This window comes from Neoarius graeffei, chromosome 15, assembly GCF_027579695.1.
Source record: "Neoarius graeffei isolate fNeoGra1 chromosome 15, fNeoGra1.pri, whole genome shotgun sequence".
Taxonomy (NCBI): Eukaryota; Metazoa; Chordata; class Actinopteri; order Siluriformes; family Ariidae; genus Neoarius; species Neoarius graeffei.
Window position 1 is genome coordinate 53526618 of NC_083583.1, and position 16753 is coordinate 53543370.

The following is a 16753-nucleotide window of genomic DNA, read 5'->3' on the forward strand; positions in this document are numbered from 1 at the left end:
TTCAGTGTAATCAATCTACAAACCTTCACTTAAAAATAATATCATCGTTTTTCTGCCATGTCATACCCTCCCTTTTCTTCCAAGGTGTGCAGATCCGCTGGTCGGCAGCCCAAGTCTAACTCAGACCCGCCATCGGACTAACCTCCAAAAGAGTGTTGAAGCTTTGAGTCAATATCATAAGTTTAGAGATGTGGACCTGGCGCTGGCAGCAGAAGGACTGCGCTTAGGCCTTAACTGCTTGGGTAGAATCACGGGCAAGATTGGCATTGAAGAGATCTTGGATGTGATTTTTAGAGATTTTTGCATTGGTAAATAAATATAACCCTGCTCACAGTCTGTCAATGTCTGTTAATGTCCTTATGAATGTTAACTGACCAAATACACCAAATGCTGTTATGTTTTTCAGATTCTTTCAAGCAGTACCTGTAGTGTAATTTTTTTTTTTTTAAGATGAATCCGGCATTTTTGTAAGATTTCAGTGGTAATAGCAAATGAAAGTATTTAAAAATAATCCCCAAATAATCAGTGCTATTATGGTGTGTTCAAACAGAATTTGTATTTATTAAAGAGGGTGGTGAATATATTATACGCTGCTCAAGTCGAGGGAACACTGTTGCTAAGCAACTGAGAAATATGGAGGCTAAACGTATGATTTAAGTCACTAGCACATGTTTCATACAAACAATATAAATGCAGAATGTCACTGTAAATTAGACAAAACAGTTATGAATATGAACATTTGCCTCAAATGTGCTGGTAAATTACTAATAAACGCCTTCTCAAAATCATGCCTCCAGGCACTTTTGTGTGTGTGTGTGTTTTTTTTGTAAAGATTGATCGTCCTGTGATTGCCAATGTTTTAGATAAACTTGAACTTTTACAAAGAGAAATGAAGCTTTTTTTAATTTTAATTTAATTTATCTTTTATTTTTTATTCCAGGCCATGTTGGCCTCGCTGGTAATGAGCAGGCAGATAATGTGGCCAAAAGAGCCCTCACTAAAGAGGTCACTGAATGTAAAATCCCGACCTCAGATCTGCACCGGCATCTTATATTTCAAGGAAGTGGCAGACTGAATGGGATGAATGTCTCATCTCATCTCATTATCTGTAGCCGCTTTATCCTGTTCTACAGGGTCTCAGGCAAGCTGGAGCCTATCCCAGCTGACTACGGGCGAAAGGCGGGGTACACCCTGGATAAGTCGCCAGGTCATCACAGGGCTGACACATAGACACACACAACCATTCACACTCACATTCACACCTACGCTCAATTTAGAGTCACCAGTTAACCTAACCTGCATGTCTTTGGACTGTGGGGGAAACCAGAGCACCCGGAGGAAACCCACGCGGACACGGGGAGAACATGCAAACTCCGCACAGAAAGGCCCTCGCCGGCCACGGGGCTCAAACCCAGACCTTCTTGCTGTGAGGCGACGGCGCTAACCACTACACCACCGTGCCGCCCTGGGATGAATGTCTTGAAAACAAATTGTATGAAATCAATAAAACACTTTTATTCTCATTTCAAGCTAGACATGATCAAATAGTGTATACCACGCATCATATTGGTCATTCAAGGCTCAGCCATTTTTTTTTTTTTTTTAATTATTCAAGGGTGAAGAACCACCATCATGCCATTTCTGTAGGATATCTCTGACAATCAAGTATATTTTACTTTGTTGTCCTGGTCTCGATGCCACAAGGGAACGATTTTATTCTCAAAGTACTTTGGATGATGTTTTTAACAAGGTGCCACCACAAAAAGTTTGAGAATTTTTATTATGTGTATCTGAAGCATTGTTTATTTATGTAACTTTTTTGTTTTAATTATTTACTTATGATGAAATAATAGTACCTTTTAAAACATGCTCTTGCCCTGAAATAGCCTTAGGTGCTGACATGAAATTAAAAAAAAAAAAAAAATCACAAATCAATACAAAAGACTTGATGTGACCAAAACTTCACAGTAATTGCTCTTAGTAACAAGTACAAATCCAACATTGATGGGTACTACCAGCAGCACTGTCACAACTCATGAAGTGGGAGTTTGTGGCAGCGGGGGCATGATCGAGTGTCAGCTGTGGGTGGTGTGCAGTCCGGTAGAACCAGCAGGTAACGTGTGTTGAGTTTCACCTGTATTTGATTACTGCCAATTTATTTATGTGTGTCTCTTGTGTTCCTGCAGAGAGAGAGAGAGAGAGAGAGAGAGCTGAGCAATCCAGCACCGTGTGTATCTATGTGTGCACTTGCAAGAAGTGAAATAGAGTCACTGAAAAGTGAAGTTAAATGGAAAAATAAACGCACCTTGCGTTGTTGCAAACCTGTCTCCCATTTCCTCATTTCACAAGAGCCTTGAGACTTTTACACTGGTGCTGAAACCTGGGAATATTGAGGGGAATCACCATCCACACCACACCAGTCGCTAAGACCCGCCAGACCCTCATCAACATCCACCAAAGTCAACATCAGGCCCTCATCTCGCTGTGTGCAGAGTAGGAGGAGTGCTTCCAGGCTGTGCTCCAGACCCAGGCGGAGAACTGGCAGGTGATCTGGAGCCTGATGCAACCAGTGGGTGCCCCAGCAGCTGCTCCCGCAGATGCTGCGACCAAACCACACATTCCATTGCTCAAGATAGATCCCCAGGATGATCCAGAAGCTTTTGTGGAGCTGTTTGAGCATGTTGCTGTGTGCAGACTGCCAATTGCTACTCCTGTTGAGGGAAGCCCAGCTTGCAGCCAAGCAGCTCCTAGCTGCCAACTTGCTGGAGTATCCAGCCCTGAAGTGGGCTATTCTGAAGCCAGTTGGCTGTACCCTGAAAAAGTATTGCCAGCACTTCCACACACTGGCATTCACTGAGATCATCTGCCTGTTCACCTTTGCCCAACAGTTCTGACATGCCTGACAGAGGAGTGCGATGCTGATGACATCACTGTGTGATAACATTAACTGAGTGGTGCTTGAGCAGTTTGTCATTCAGCTGCCATAAGGAACTTCATCCTGGGTTCAGTGCCACTGTGCGGCATCACTGGAGGAAGCGGTCCAGCTGGTGAAAGACCATCTGCTGGCGTTTCTGGGAACAGGCATCTCCAGCCCTTCTCTCTCTCTCTCTCTCTCTCTCTCTCTCGCTCTCTCTCTCTCTCTCTATTTTTCATTCTCTCTTTATGTCTTAACACCCCTCCCCTATCCCTGCACCATAGAAGCAGGGACCAATTCCCCCAAATTCTGCTCCCTGAACCCGTGTTCCTCCCTGTTTTCTTTGCTACACCCCCCCCAGGCCGAACCATCCATGCTCAACAAGACTGGGACAAAGCCCAGGCAGGTCTGGGATTAGCATCCCCTTCCTGATCCACATTCCTGATGCTCCTCAGGCCTCCCCCAATTGAGCAAGAGTATAGTGAGTGACAGTGAGTATTCAAGGGGGTACACAGCAGACCTTGGTGGACTTGGGTCGTAATCAGGCCACAGTTCATCAAAGCCTGATCCAGTGCGGGGCATTGGGAAATGTACAACTGGTGAAGGTGAGGTGTGTACACGGGAATGTTCACAAGTATCTAGTGGTGCCCGTCATTATCCAATTTAGGGGCAAAAAACATAGTGTGGTTAGTCCTCACCTCATCCATCCACTAATCCTGGGTACAAATTGGCCGGAATTTAATGTTTTCGGAAAGCATTTACTTGTGGATGGGTCCTGCTGCAGTGAAACTTGAGGTGATTCCAGTGCAGTGTTATCTGGGGAGGCAGTCTCAGGACCATCTGCATCAGCTCCATGCAGAGGGACATGAACTGGAAGGGAGGGCTCCACCCCTCCACTCTCCGCAAGGATTTTCTGTTGAAGCAGTTGCAAGACAAAACCCTGATGCACACTTTTGACCAAGTGAGAGTAATCAAGGGTCAAAACTTCCAGCTTAACGTTGCACTCTCCTACCTGTATTCTTCAGTTATGGAAGACAGGTTATATTGAGTGATGCAGAACACTCAAAGAAAGGAGGACTCAACCCGGTTGTTGGTCCTGAGGAGCCATAGGGACCTTTTATTCTATGCAACTCATCATAATCCCATGACAGAGTATTTAAGTCAGGATAAGACATTGAACTGACTTATGGCCCGCTTCTATTGGCCGGGCATTCACAGTGATGTTCGCAAGTGATGTGTGTCATGACTGTCAACTAGTGAATCCACCAGCCAGCCAAAAAGCACCATTGTGTTCTTTACCATTGATCAAGATCCCCTTTGAAAGAATTGGTATGGATCTCATCGAGCCATTAGTTTGATGTACATAAGAGTGTTGCTTTGTGTTAGTTTTGAAGCAGCCATGGCCTAAAGGTTAGAGAAGCAGCCTTGCTAGCTGGTTCGATTCCCTGGACTTGTAGGAAAAATGTGGGGGGAGTGAATGAACAGCACTTTCCCCTCCCTCTCTATCCATGACTGAAATGCCCTTGAGCAAGGCACCTAACCCTCAACTGCTCCTCGGGCGCTTTGGTGGAGCTGCCCACTGCTCTGGCATATGTGTGTACTCATTGTGCACTTATGTGCATGTGTGTGTTCACTGCTTCAGATGGGTTAAATGCAGAGGAGGAATTTTGCTGTGCTTGAGTGTACATGACAAAATAAAGACTTTTGCTTCTTCGCTGATTATGCAACGCAATGCCTGGAAGCGGTGCCTCAACGCAATAGTTCTGCACACAGTGTTGTGGAACCATCCTTCAATGTTATCTCCTGAGTCAGGATTTCAAAAGAGATCCTGACTGATCAAGATACAACATTCATGTAATGCACACTTCATAAACTGTATAAATTACTGGGGATTAAATTGTACCAGTGTTTACCATCTGCAGATGGACAGGCTGGTCGAATGATTTAATCACATGCTTAAAACATGATTTGTAAGTTCATTCAGGATGATGTTAGAAAATGGGGCAGGTGGCTCAAACTCCTTATTTGCAGTATGAGAGGTCCCGCAAGCCTCCAGAGTTCCTCCTATTTAAATGATTGTATGTTCATAAGTCTTGTGGCATCTTGGATATCACTGAGGAAAACTGGGAGGAGGTACCTTCAACTAGCAAAAATTAAATTTAGTACATTCTTGACCTGAGAGCAAAACTCCGCATGCTGAGTCACCTAACCCAGGAGAATTTGTTCCAGGCACAAGAACAGCAATCTCAGCTGTACAATAGGGGGACTCAGCTATGTGAATTTGCACCAGGAGATAAAGTGTTACACACATCAAGCTTGAAATTACTCGCAAAGTGGTAAGGACACTTTGAGATCACATAGCGAATTGGAGAATAGAGATCAGGCGAATGGATGGGGGGGGGAGGATCAGCTGCAGGTCAGACAGCTACCCAGCCTGAGTTGTGTGTTGGGGGTATGCGGCTGCAGAGGCGTGATCAAGTGTCAGCTGTGGGGAGTTAGGAGTCAGGTAGAACCAGCAGGTCGTACGTGATGAGTTTCACCTATGTTTGAGTGTGTTAGAGTTATTTTTGTTTTTTAAAATAGACATTTGAAATGGTGAATACCACAAGAGCAGACCTTTCATGTGTAATCACTTTGTAAACATGATAAATATACAGTTGTTGTCAGAAATCTGCATATGCATCATGGACATAAATCTCATGGCAATATTGAGGTTTCAGTGATTTTGTTGATCTGTTTTTCTGTGGCAGAATGATTGTACAACATACATCTTTAATAGAAAAAAAACCCCAAGAATTTGGTGCATGAGTTTTAATTTATTTTGGGTTTTCAATACAGGATCAAAATTATACATACTCCCGATTGGATTATTAATTCAGTTATGCTGAAAGTTCCAAAATGTCTTTTAACTGGCCAAGGCCTCTTAACTTCCTGTTAAAGATCCTGATTGACTACAGCTGGTAGCTTCTCTGTGCCAACATAAAAAGGTTTGTTTGGCAAGTTATTGGGAGGTGTAGCCACTCTGCCAAGGTCTGGAACAAGACCCAAATTGTCATCCTCAGCTGAGAGGAAATTGGTTTGGATGAACAGGAACAACCCAGGAACCACTAAGGCACAGGCCTGCCATGAACTGGAAGCTGCTGGAACACCAGAGTCACTGTATACAGTCAAGCGGGTTTTACATTGCCATGGACTGACATTTTCAAGCTTGACTAAAGTTTGCAGCTGGACACATGGACAAAGAAAAAGCCTTCTCAAGAAAAGTTTTATGGTCAAATAAGAAAAAGATGGAGTTGTTTGGTCACATTGACCAGAGGTATGTTTGGAGGAGTAAAGGTGAGGCGTTCAACCCCAAGAACACTGTACCAACTGTTAAACAACTCTTAAGCATGGTTAAACCATGTGGATGGAATAATGAAGAAAGAGGACTACCTCAGAATTCTTCAGCATAACCTCAAACTATCATCTAGATTCTAGATGGTTAAAACATGAGTGTTTCAACAGGACAGTGACACCAAACACATTAAAGCTGGTTGTGGAACAGATAAAGCAGGCTAACATTAAAAGTCATAGGCAATGGTCGGAGGTGAAATGCAGAATATCAACTTTATTGTCGAGAAGAATGACCCAAAAAGCGAATTCAATCTTCCTGGTGTCTAATTTGCACCCTAAAATTGAATAAAACGGTTAAAATATACTGTTTTATAAACAGTTCTGTGTTTACTTGCGAACCGAGCACACGTGTACGGACTTTGGTCGTGAGAGGTTGTGTAAAATGTCTGAAAGTGATAGCGATTTTGAAGTAGGAAGTCTCCAAATTGAATATCGAGAGGTGAAACCATATATGTATGAACCTATGGCCGTTGTGAAGCAATCGGTGAATGTGGCTCACTGGTTTGACTGCTCGGCCTCGGAATCGGACAGCGACTTGGCCGACTCTGATCGCGGTGATCACGGACCTCAACAAGACTCACGCCCAAACGATTTATACTGGTAGTTATGATAAATTCTTACTTTCGTCGTAATACTAAATAAGAGCCCTTTTGAAGAATAATTAAACCACCCTTCCTAGTGGATATAGGTAACGATTACTTGACAGTGCGCCGGTAGGCCACATTAGCCTGCCATCCGTGGCATTATAGTATTTATAGCCTACTCTAAGCGAGGAAATATCCCTTTGTCTCATTTCCACAATGATTGTACAGGACCCCTCAGGATTCTTGACTTGTCAATTGCAAGGAAAAGTAAAAATATTTAACTCCAATCTTCTCCTTTTTGCTTGAGCGTTGCTGCTCTGTTTCTTCTTTGACTGCTTGATATTGTTTCACGCGGACAATCCACTCTCTCCACCTCTTATCCTTTATCGGAAAAAGCCAACCCTCTCGCTCCGCCTCGTCTCCTCTTTCGGAAAAAGCCAATCTTCTCGCTCTGCCTCTTCTCCTCTTCCGGAAAAAGCCAATCCTCTCGCTCCGCCTCGTCTCCTCTTTCGGAAAAATCCAATCCTCTCGATCCGCCTCTTCTCCTCTTCCGGAAAAAGCCAATCCTCTCGCTCCGCCTCTTCTCCTCTTCTGGAAAAAGCCAATCCTCTCGCTCCGCCTCTTCTCCTCTTCCGGAAAAAGCCAATCCTCTCGCTCCGCCTCTTCTCCTCTTCCGGAAAAAGTCAATCCTCTCGCTCCGCCTCTTCTCCTCTTTCGGAAAAAGCCAACCCTCTTGCTCCGCCGCCGTCTCCACTTTCAGAAAAAGCCAACCCACTCGCTCCACCTCTTCTCCTTTTTCGGAAAAAGCCAACCCTCTCGCTCCACCACTTCTCCTTTTTTGGAAAAAGCCAATCCTCTCGCTCCGCCTCTTCTCCTTTTTCGGAAAAAGCCAACCTACTTGCTCTGCCTATTCTCCTCTTTCGGAAAAAGCCAACCCTCTCGTTCCACCTCTTCTCCACTTCCGGAAAAAGCCAATAATCTCGCTCCGCCTCTTCTCCGCTTTCGGAAAAAGCCAACCCTCTCGCTCCGCCTCTTCTCTGCTTTCGGAAAAAGCCAATCCTCTTGCTCCACCTCTTTTCCCCGTTTGGAAAAAGCCAATCCTCTTGCTCCGCCTCTTCTCCTTTTTCGGAAAAAGCAAACCATCTTGCTCCACCTCTTCTCCTCTTTTGGAAAAAGCCAATCCTCTCGCTCCGCCTCTTCTCCTCTTTTGGAAAAAGCCAATCCTCTCGCTCCGCCTCTTCTCCTCTTTCGGAAAAAGCCAACCCTCTTGCTCCGCCTCTGTCTCCTCTTTCAGAAAAAGCCAACCCACTCGCTCCGCCTGTTCTCCTCTTTCGGAAAAAGCCAATCCTCTCACTCAGCCTCTTCTCCACTTTCGGAAAAAGGCAATCCTCTCGCTCCGCCTCTTCTCCGCGTTCGGAAAAAGCCAATCCTATCACTCCACCTCTTCTCCTCTTTCGGAAAAAGCCAATCCTCTCGCTCCGCCTCTTCTCCTCTTTCGGAAAAAGCCAACCCTCTCGCGCCGCCTCTTCTCCTGTTTCGGAAAAAGCCAATCCTCTCGCTCCGCCTCTTCTCCTTTTTCGGAAAAAGCCAACCCTCTCACTCCGCCTCTTCTCCTCTTCCGAAAAAGCCAACCCTCTCGCTCCGGCTCTTCTCCTCTATCGGAAAAAGCCAATCCTTTCGCTCCGCCTCTTCTCCTTTTTCGGAAAAAGCCAACCCACTCGCTCCGCCTGTTCTCCTCTTTCGGAAAAAGCCAACCCTCTCACTCTGCCTCTTCTCCACTTTCGGAAAAAGCCAATCCTCTCGCTCAGCCTCGTCTCCGCTTTCGGAAAAAGCCAATCCTATCACTCCACCTCTTCTCCTCTTTCGGAAAAAGCCAATCCTCTCGCTCCGCCTCTTCTCCTCTTTCGGAAAAAGCCAACCCTCTCGCTCCGCCTCTTCTCCTGTTTTGGAAAAAGCCAATCCTCTCGCTCCGCCTCTTCTCCTTTTTCGGAAAAAGCCAACCCTCTTGCTTCGCCTCTTCTCCGCTTTCGGAAAAAGCCAATCCTCTAGCTCTGCCTCTTCTCCACTTTCAGAAAAAGCCAATCCTCTCGCTCCACCTCTTCTCCGCTTTCGGAAAAAGCCAATCGTCTCACTCTGCCTTGTCTCCTCTTTCGGAAAAACCCAACCCACTCGCTCTGCCTCTTCTCCTCTTTCGGAAAAAGCCAATCCTCTCGCTCCACATCTTCTCCTTTTTCGGAAAAAGCCAACCTTCTCCCTCTGCCTCTTCTCCTCTTTCAGAAAAAGCCAACCCATTCGCTCTGCCTCTTCTCCGCTTTCGGAAAAAGCCAAGCCTCTCACTCCGCCTCTTCTCCTCTTCCGGAAAAAGCCAATGCTCTCGCTCCGGCTCTTCTCCTCTTTTGGAAAAAGCAGATCCTCTCACTCCGCCTCTTCTCCTTTTTTGGAAAAAGCCAACCCACTCGCTCCGCCTGTTCTCCTCTTTCGGAAAAAGCCAACCCTCTCGCTCCGCCTCTTCTCCTCTTCCGGAAAAACCCAATCCTCTCGCTCCGCCTCTTCTCTGCTTTCGGAAAAAGCCAACCCTCTCGCTCCGCCTCTTCTCTGCTTTCAGAAAAAGCCAATCCTCTCGCTCCACCTCTTCTCCCCTTTTGGAAAAAGCCAATCCTCTTGCTCCGCCTCTTCTCCTTTTTCGGAAAAAGCCAACCATCTTGCTCCACCTCTTCTCCTCTTTTGGAAAAAGCCAATCATCTCGCTCCGCCTATTCTCCTCTTTCGGAAAAAGCCAACCATCTTGCTCCGCCTCTGTCTCCTCTTTCAGAAAAAGCCAACCCACTCGCTCCGCCTCTTCTCCTTTTTCGGAAAAAGCCAACCCTCTCGCTCTGCCTCTTCTCCTTTGTTGGAAAAAGCCAACCCTCTCGCTCCGCCTCTTCTCCTTTTTCGGAAAAAGCCAACCCTCTCGCTCCGGCTCTTTCTTCTCCTCTTTCGGAAAAAGCCAATCCTTTCGCTCCGCCTCTTCTCCTTTTTCGGAAAAAGCCAACCCACTCGCTCCGCCTGTTCTCCTCTTTCGGAAAAAGCCAACCCTCTCACTCTGCCTCTTCTCCACTTTCGGAAAAAGCCAATCCTCTCGCTCCGCCTTTTCTCCGCTTTTGGAAAAAGCCAATCCTATCACTCCACCTCTTCTCCTCTTTCGGAAAAAGCCAATCCTCTCACTCCGCCTCTTCTCCTCTTTCGGAAAAAGCCAACCCTCTCACTCCGCCTCTTCTCCTGTGTCGGAAAAAGCCAATCCTCTCGCTCCGCCTCTTCTCCTTTTTCGGAAAAAGCCAACCCTCTCGCTCCGCCTGTTCTCCTCTTTCGGAAAAAGCCAACCCTCTCACTCTGCCTCTTCTCCACTTTTGGAAAAAGCCAATCCTCTCGCTCAGCCTCCTCTCCGCTTTTGGAAGAAGCCAATCCTATCACGCCACCTCTTCTCCTCTTTCAGAAAAAGCCAATCCTCTCGCTCCGCCTCTTCTCCTCTTTCAGAAAAAGCCAACCCACTCGCTCCGCCTCTTCTCCTTTTTCGGAAAAAGCCAACCCTCTTGCTCCGCCTCTTTTAAAAAAAGCCAATCCTCTCGCTCCGCCTCTTCTACTCTTTCAGAAAAAGCCAATCCTCTCGCTCCGCCTCTTCTCCTCTTTCAGAAAAAGCCAACCCACTCGCTCCGCCTCTTCTCCTCTTTCGGAAAAAGCCAACCCACTCGCTCCGCCTTTTCTCCTTTTTCGGAACAAGCCAACCATCTCACTCTGCCTCTTCTCCATTTTCAGAAAAAGCCAATCCTCTCGCTCTGTCTCTTCTCCTCTTCCGGAAAAAGCCAACCCACTCGCTCTGCCTCTTCTCCTCTTTTGGAAAAAGCCAACCCTCTCGCTCCGCCTCTTCTTCTCTTCCAGAAAAAGCCAACCCTCTCGCGCCGCCTCTTCTCCTCTTCCGGAAAAAGCCAACCCTCTCACTCTGCCTCTTCTCCGCTTTCGGAAAAAGCCAATCCTATCACTCCACCTCTTCTCCTCTTTCAGAAAAAGCCAATCCTCTCGCTCCGCCTCTTCTCCTCTTTCAGAAAAAGCCAACCCACTCGCTCCGCCTCTTCTCCTTTTTCGGAAAAAGCCAACCCTCTTGCTCCGCCTCTTTTAAAAAAAGCCAATCCTCTCGCTCCGCCTCTTCTACTCTTTCAGAAAAAGCCAATCCTCTCGCTCCGCCTCTTCTCCTCTTTCAGAAAAAGCCAACCCACTCGCTCCGCCTCTTCTCCTCTTTCGGAAAAAGCCAACCCACTCGCTCCGCCTTTTCTCCTTTTTCGGAACAAGCCAACCATCTCACTCTGCCTCTTCTCCATTTTCAGAAAAAGCCAATCCTCTCGCTCTGTCTCTTCTCCTCTTCCGGAAAAAGCCAACCCACTCGCTCTGCCTCTTCTCCTCTTTCAGAAAAAGCCAACCCTCTCGCTCCGCCTCTTCTTCTCTTCCAGAAAAAGCCAACCCTCTCGCACCGCCTCTTCTCCTCTTCCGGAAAAAGCCAATCCTCTCGCTCCGCCTCTTCTCCTCTTTCAGAAAAAGCCAATCCTCCCGCGCCGTGTCTTCTCCTTTTTCGGAAAAAGCCAACCCACTCGCTCCGCCTGTTCTCCTCTTTCGGAAAAAGCCAACCATCTCACTCTGCCTCTTCTCCACTTTCGGAAAAAGCCAATCTTCTCGCTCTGCCTCTTCTCCGCTTTCGGAAAAAGCCAATCCTATCACTCCACCTCGTCTCCTCTTTCGGAAAAAGCCAATCCTCTCGCTCCGCCTCTTCTCTTTCGGAAAAAGCCAACCCTCTCGCTCCGCCTCTTCTCCTGTTTCGGAAAAAGCCAATCCTCTCGCTCCTCCTCTTCTCCTTTTTCGGAAAAAGCCAACCCTCTCGCTCCGCCTCTTCTCCTTTTGCGGAAAAAGCCAATCCTCTTGCTCTGCCTCTTCTCCACTTTCAGAAAAAGCCAATCCTCTCGCTCCACCTCTTCTCCGCTTTCGGAAAAAGCCAATCGTCTCACTCTGCCTTGTCTCCTCTTTCGGAAAAACCCAACCCACTCGCTCTGCCTCTTCTCCTCTTTCGGAAAAAGCCAATCCTCTCGCTCTGCCTCTTCTCCTTTTTCGGAAAAAGCCAACCCTCTCGCTCTGCCTCTTCTCCTCTTTCGGAAAAAGCCACCCCACTGGCTCTGCCTCTTCTCCGCTTTCGGAAAAAGCCAACCCTCTCACTCCGCCTCTTCACCTTTTTCGGAAAAAGCCAATCCTCTCGCTCCGCCTCGTCTTCTTTTTTGGAAAAAGCCAACCCTCTCGCTCCGCCTCTTCTCCGCTTTTGGAAAAAGCCAACCCTCTTGCTCTGCCTCTTCTCCTTTTTCGGAAAAAGGCAACCCTCTTGCTCCGCCTCTTTTAAAAAAAGCCAATCCTCTCGCTCCGCCTCTTCTACTCTTTCAGAAAAAGCCAATCCTCTCGCTCCGCCTCTTCTCCTCTTTCAGAAAAAGCCAACCCACTAGCTCCACCTCTTCTCCTTTTTCGGAAAAAGCCAACCCTCTTGCTCTGCCTCTTCTCTTCTTTCGGAAAAAGCCAACCCACTCGCTCCGCCTTTTCTCCTTTTTCGGAACAAGCCAACCATCTCACTCTGCCTCTTCTCCATTTTCAGAAAAAGCCAATCCTCTCGCTCTGTCTCTTCTCCTCTTCCGGAAAAAGCCAACCCACTCGCTCTGCCTCTTCTCCTCTTTCGGAAAAAGCCAACCCTCTCGCTCCGCCTCTTCTTCTCTTCCAGAAAAAGCCAACCCTCTCGCAACGCCTCTTCTCCTCTTCCGGAAAAAGCCAATCCTCCCGCGCCGCGTCTTCTCCTTTTTCGGAAAAAGCCAACCCACTCGCTCAGCCTCTTCTCCTCTTTCCGAAAAAGCGAATCCACTTGCGCTGCCTCTTCTCCTCTTTCGGAAAAAGCCAACCCACTTGCTCCACCTCTTCTCCTCTTCCGGAAAAAGTCAACCCACTAGCTCCGCCTCTTCTCCTCTTTTGGAAAAAGCCAATCCTCTCGCTCCACCTCTTCTCTGCTTTCAGAAAAAGCCAATCCTCTCACTGTGCCTTGTCTCCTCTTTCGGAAAAACCCAACCCACTCGCTCTGCCTCTTCTCCTTTTTCGGAAAAAGCCAACCCTCTCGCTCTGCCTCTTCTCCTTTTTCGGAAAAAGCCAACCCTCTCACTCTGCCTCTTCTCCTCTTTCGGAAAAAGCCAACCCACTCGCCCCGCCTCTTCTTCTTTTTTGGAAAAAGCCAACCCTCTCGCTCCGCCTCGTCTCCGCTTTTGGAAAAAGCCAACCCTCTCGCTCTGCCTCTTCTCCTTTTTCGGAAAAAGCCAACCCTCTTGCTCCGCCGCTTCTCCTCTTTTGAAAAAAGCCAATCCTCTCGCTCCACCTCTTCTCCTCTTTCGGAAAAAGCCAATCCTCTCGCTCCACCTCTTCTACTCTTTCAGAAAAAGCCAATCCTCTCGCTCCGCCTCTTCTCCTCTTTCGGAAAAAGCCAATCCTCTCGCTCCACCTCTTCTACTCTTTCAGAAAAAGCCAATCCTCTCGCTCCGCCTCTTCTCCTCTTTCGGAAAAAGCCAATCCTCTCGCTCCACCTCTTCTACTCTTTCAGAAAAAGCCAATCCTCTCGCTCCGCCTCTTCTCCTCTTCCGAAAAAGCCAATCCTCTCGCTCCACCTCTTCTACTCTTTCAGAAAAAGCCAATCCTCTCGCTCCGCCTCTTCTCCTCTTCCGAAAAAGCCAACCCCCCTCGCTCCGGCTCTTCTCCTCTTTCGGAAAAAGCCAATCCTTTCGCTCTGCCTCTTCTCATTTTTCGGAAAAAGCCAACCCACTCACTCCGCCTGTTCTCCTCTTTCGGAAAAAGCCAATCCTATCACTCCACCTCTTCTCCTCTTTCGGAAAAAGCCAACCCTCTCGCTCCGCCTCTTCTCCTGTTTCGGAAAAAGCCAATCCTCTCGCTCCGCCTCTTCTCCTTTTTCGGAAAAAGCCAACCCTCTCGCTCCGCCTCTTCTCCTCTTCCGAAAAAGCCAACCCTCTCGCTCCGGCTCTTCTCCTCTTTCGGAAAAAGCCAATCGTTTCGCTCCGCCTCTTCTCCTTTTTCGGAAAAAGCCACCCCACTCGCTCCGCCTGTTCTCCTCTTTCGGAAAAAGCCAACCCTCTCGCTCCGCCTCTTCTTCTCTTCCAGAAAAAGCCAACCCTCTCGCGCCGCCTCTTCTCCTCTTCCGGAAAAAGCCAATCGTTTCGCTCCGCCTCTTCTCCTTTTTCGGAAAAAGCCAACCCACTCTCTCCGCCTCTTCTCCTCTTTCGGAAAAAGCCAACCCTCTCGCTCCGCCTCTTCTTCTCTTCCAGAAAAAGCCAACCCTCTCGCTCCGCCTGTTCTCCTCTTTCGGAAAAAGCCAATCGTTTCGCTCCGCCTCTTCTCCTTTTTCGGAAAAAGCCAACCCACTCGCTCTGCCTCATCTTCTCTTCCAGAAAAAGCCAACCCTCTTGCGCTGCCTCTTCTCCTCTTCCGGAAAAAGCCAATCCTCTCGCTCCGCCTCTTCTCCTCTTTCAGAAAAAGCCAATCCTCCCGCGCTGCGTCTTCTCCTTTTTCAGAAAAAGCCAACCCACTCGCTCAGCCTCTTCTCCTCTTTCGGAAAAAGCGAATCCACTCGCTCCGCCGCTTCTCCTCTTCCGGAAAAAGCCAACCCACTAGCTCTGCCTCTTCTCCTCTTTTGGAAAAAGCCAACCCACTCGCTCCGCCTCTTCTCCTCTTCCGGAAAAAGCCAATCCTCTCACTCCGCCTCTTCTCCTCTTTCGGAAAAAGCCAACCCTCTCGCGCCGCCTCGTCTCCTCTTTCGGAAAAAGCCAATCTTCTCGCTCCGCCTCTTCTCCTCTTCTGGAAAAAGCCAATCCTCTCGCTCCGCCTCTTCCCCTCTTTCAGAAAAAGCCAATCCTCTCGATCCGCCTATTCTCCACTTCCGGAAAAAGTCAATCCTCTCGCTCCGCCTCGTCTCCTCTTTCGGAAAAAGCCAATTCTCTCGCTCCGCCTCTTCTCCTCTTCCGGAAAAAGGCAACCCACTCGCTCTGCCTCTTCTCCTTTTTCGGAAAAAGCCAACCCTCTCGCTCCGCCCCTTCTTCTTTTTCAGAAAAAGCCAACCCTCTCGCTCTGCCTCTTCTCCTTTTTCGGAAAAAGCCCATCCTCTCTCTCCGCCTCTTCTCCTCTTCCGGAAAAAGCCAATCCTCTCGCTCCGGCTCTTCTCCACATTCGGAAAAAGCCAATCCTCTCGCTCCGCCTCTTCTCCTTTTTTGGAAAAAGCCAACCCTCTCGCTCCGCCTCTTCTCCCCTTTTGGAAAAAGCCAATCCTCTCGTTCCGCCTCTTCTCCTCTTTCAGAAAAAGCCAACCCTCTTGCTCTGCCTCTTCTCCTTTTTCGGAAAAAGCCAATCCTCTCGCTCTGCCTCTTCTCCTCTTTCAGAAAAAGCCAATCCTCTCGTTCCGCCTCTTCTCCTCTTTCGGAAAAAGCCAATCCTCTCGCTCTGCCTCTTCTCCTCTTTCAGAAAAAGCCAATCCTCTCGCTCCGCCTCTTCTACTCTTTCGGAAAAAGCCAATCCTCTCGCTCCGCCTCTTCTCCTCTTTCGGAAAAAGCCAACCCACTCACTCCGCCTCTTCTCCTTTTTCGGAACAAGCCAACCATCTCACTCTGCCTCTTCTCCTTTTTCAGAAAAAGCCAATCCTCTTGCTCCGTTTCTTCTCCTCTTCTGGAAAAAGCCAATCCTCTCGATCCGTCTCTTCTCCTGTTTCGGAAAAACCCAATCCTCTCACTCCGCCTCTTCTCCTTTTTTCGGAAAAAGCCAACCCACTAGCTCTGCCTCTTCTCCTCTTTCGGAAAAAGCCAACCCTCTCGCTCCGCCTCTTCTTCTCTTTCAGAAAAAGCCAACCCTCTCGCTCCGCCTCTTCTCCTCTTCCGCAAAAAGCCAATCCTCTCGCTCTGCCTCTTCTCCTCTTTCAGAAAAAGCCAATCCTCCTGCGCCGCGTCTTCTCCTTTTTCGGAAAAAGACAACCCACTCGCTCTGCCTCTTCTCCTCTTTCGGAAAAAGCGAATCCACTCGCGCCGCCTCTTCTCCTCTTTCGGAAAAAGCCAACCCACTTGCTCCGCCTCTTCTCCTCTTCCGGAAAAGGCCAACCCACTAGCCCCGCCTCTTCTCCTTTTTCGGAAAAAGCCAACCCACTCACTCTGCCTCTTCTCCTCTTTTGGAAAAAGCCAACCCACTCGCTCCGCCTCTTCTCCTCTTTTGGAAAAACCCAACCCACTCACTCCGCCTCTTCTCCTCTTTTGGAAAAAGCCAACCCACTCGCTCCGCCTCTTCTCCTCTTCTGGAAAAAGCCAACCCTCTCGCTCCGCCTCTTCTCCGCTTTTGGAAAAAGCCAACCCTCTCGCTCCGCCTCTTCTCCATTTTCAGAATAAGCCAACCCACTCGCTCCGCCTCTTCTCCTCTTCTGGAAAAAGCCAATTGTCTCCCGCCACTTCGTCTCCTCTTTCGGAAAAAGCCAACCCAATCGCTCCGCCTCTTCTCCTCTTTCGGAAAAAGCCAATCCTCTCACTCCGCCTCTTCTCCTTTTTTCGGAAAAAGCCAACCCACTCGCTCCGCCTCTTCTCCTCTTTCGGAAAAAGCCAACCCTCTCGCTCCGCCTCTTCTTCTCTTCTGGAAAAAGCCAACCCTCTCACTCCGCCTCTTCTCCTCTTCTGGAAAAAGCCAATCCTCTCACTCCGCCTCTTCTCCTCTTTCGGAAAAAGCCAACCCTCTTGCTCTGCCTCTTCTCCTTTTTCGGAAAAAGCCAATCCTCTCGCTCT

At 48.3% G+C, this 16753-nt stretch overlaps 1 protein-coding gene across 2 annotated transcripts in view; it reads left to right on the forward strand.

Annotated features, from left to right (window-relative positions):
• The window catches only part of gtpbp3 (GTP binding protein 3, mitochondrial), a 54667-nt gene extending 53894 nt beyond the window's left edge, over positions 1 to 773 (forward strand). Inside the window, exon 9 of one of the 2 annotated variants that reach the window (XM_060941622.1) lies at positions 85 to 773. In XM_060941622.1, the coding sequence (XP_060797605.1) occupies positions 85 to 316 (232 nt within the window). In that variant the 3' untranslated portion in view covers positions 317 to 773. The remainder of the gene's footprint in view (positions 1 to 84) is intronic. The other variant, XM_060941623.1, reaches the window with a different exon arrangement.
• The last annotated feature ends 15980 nt before the right edge of the window (positions 774 to 16753 follow it).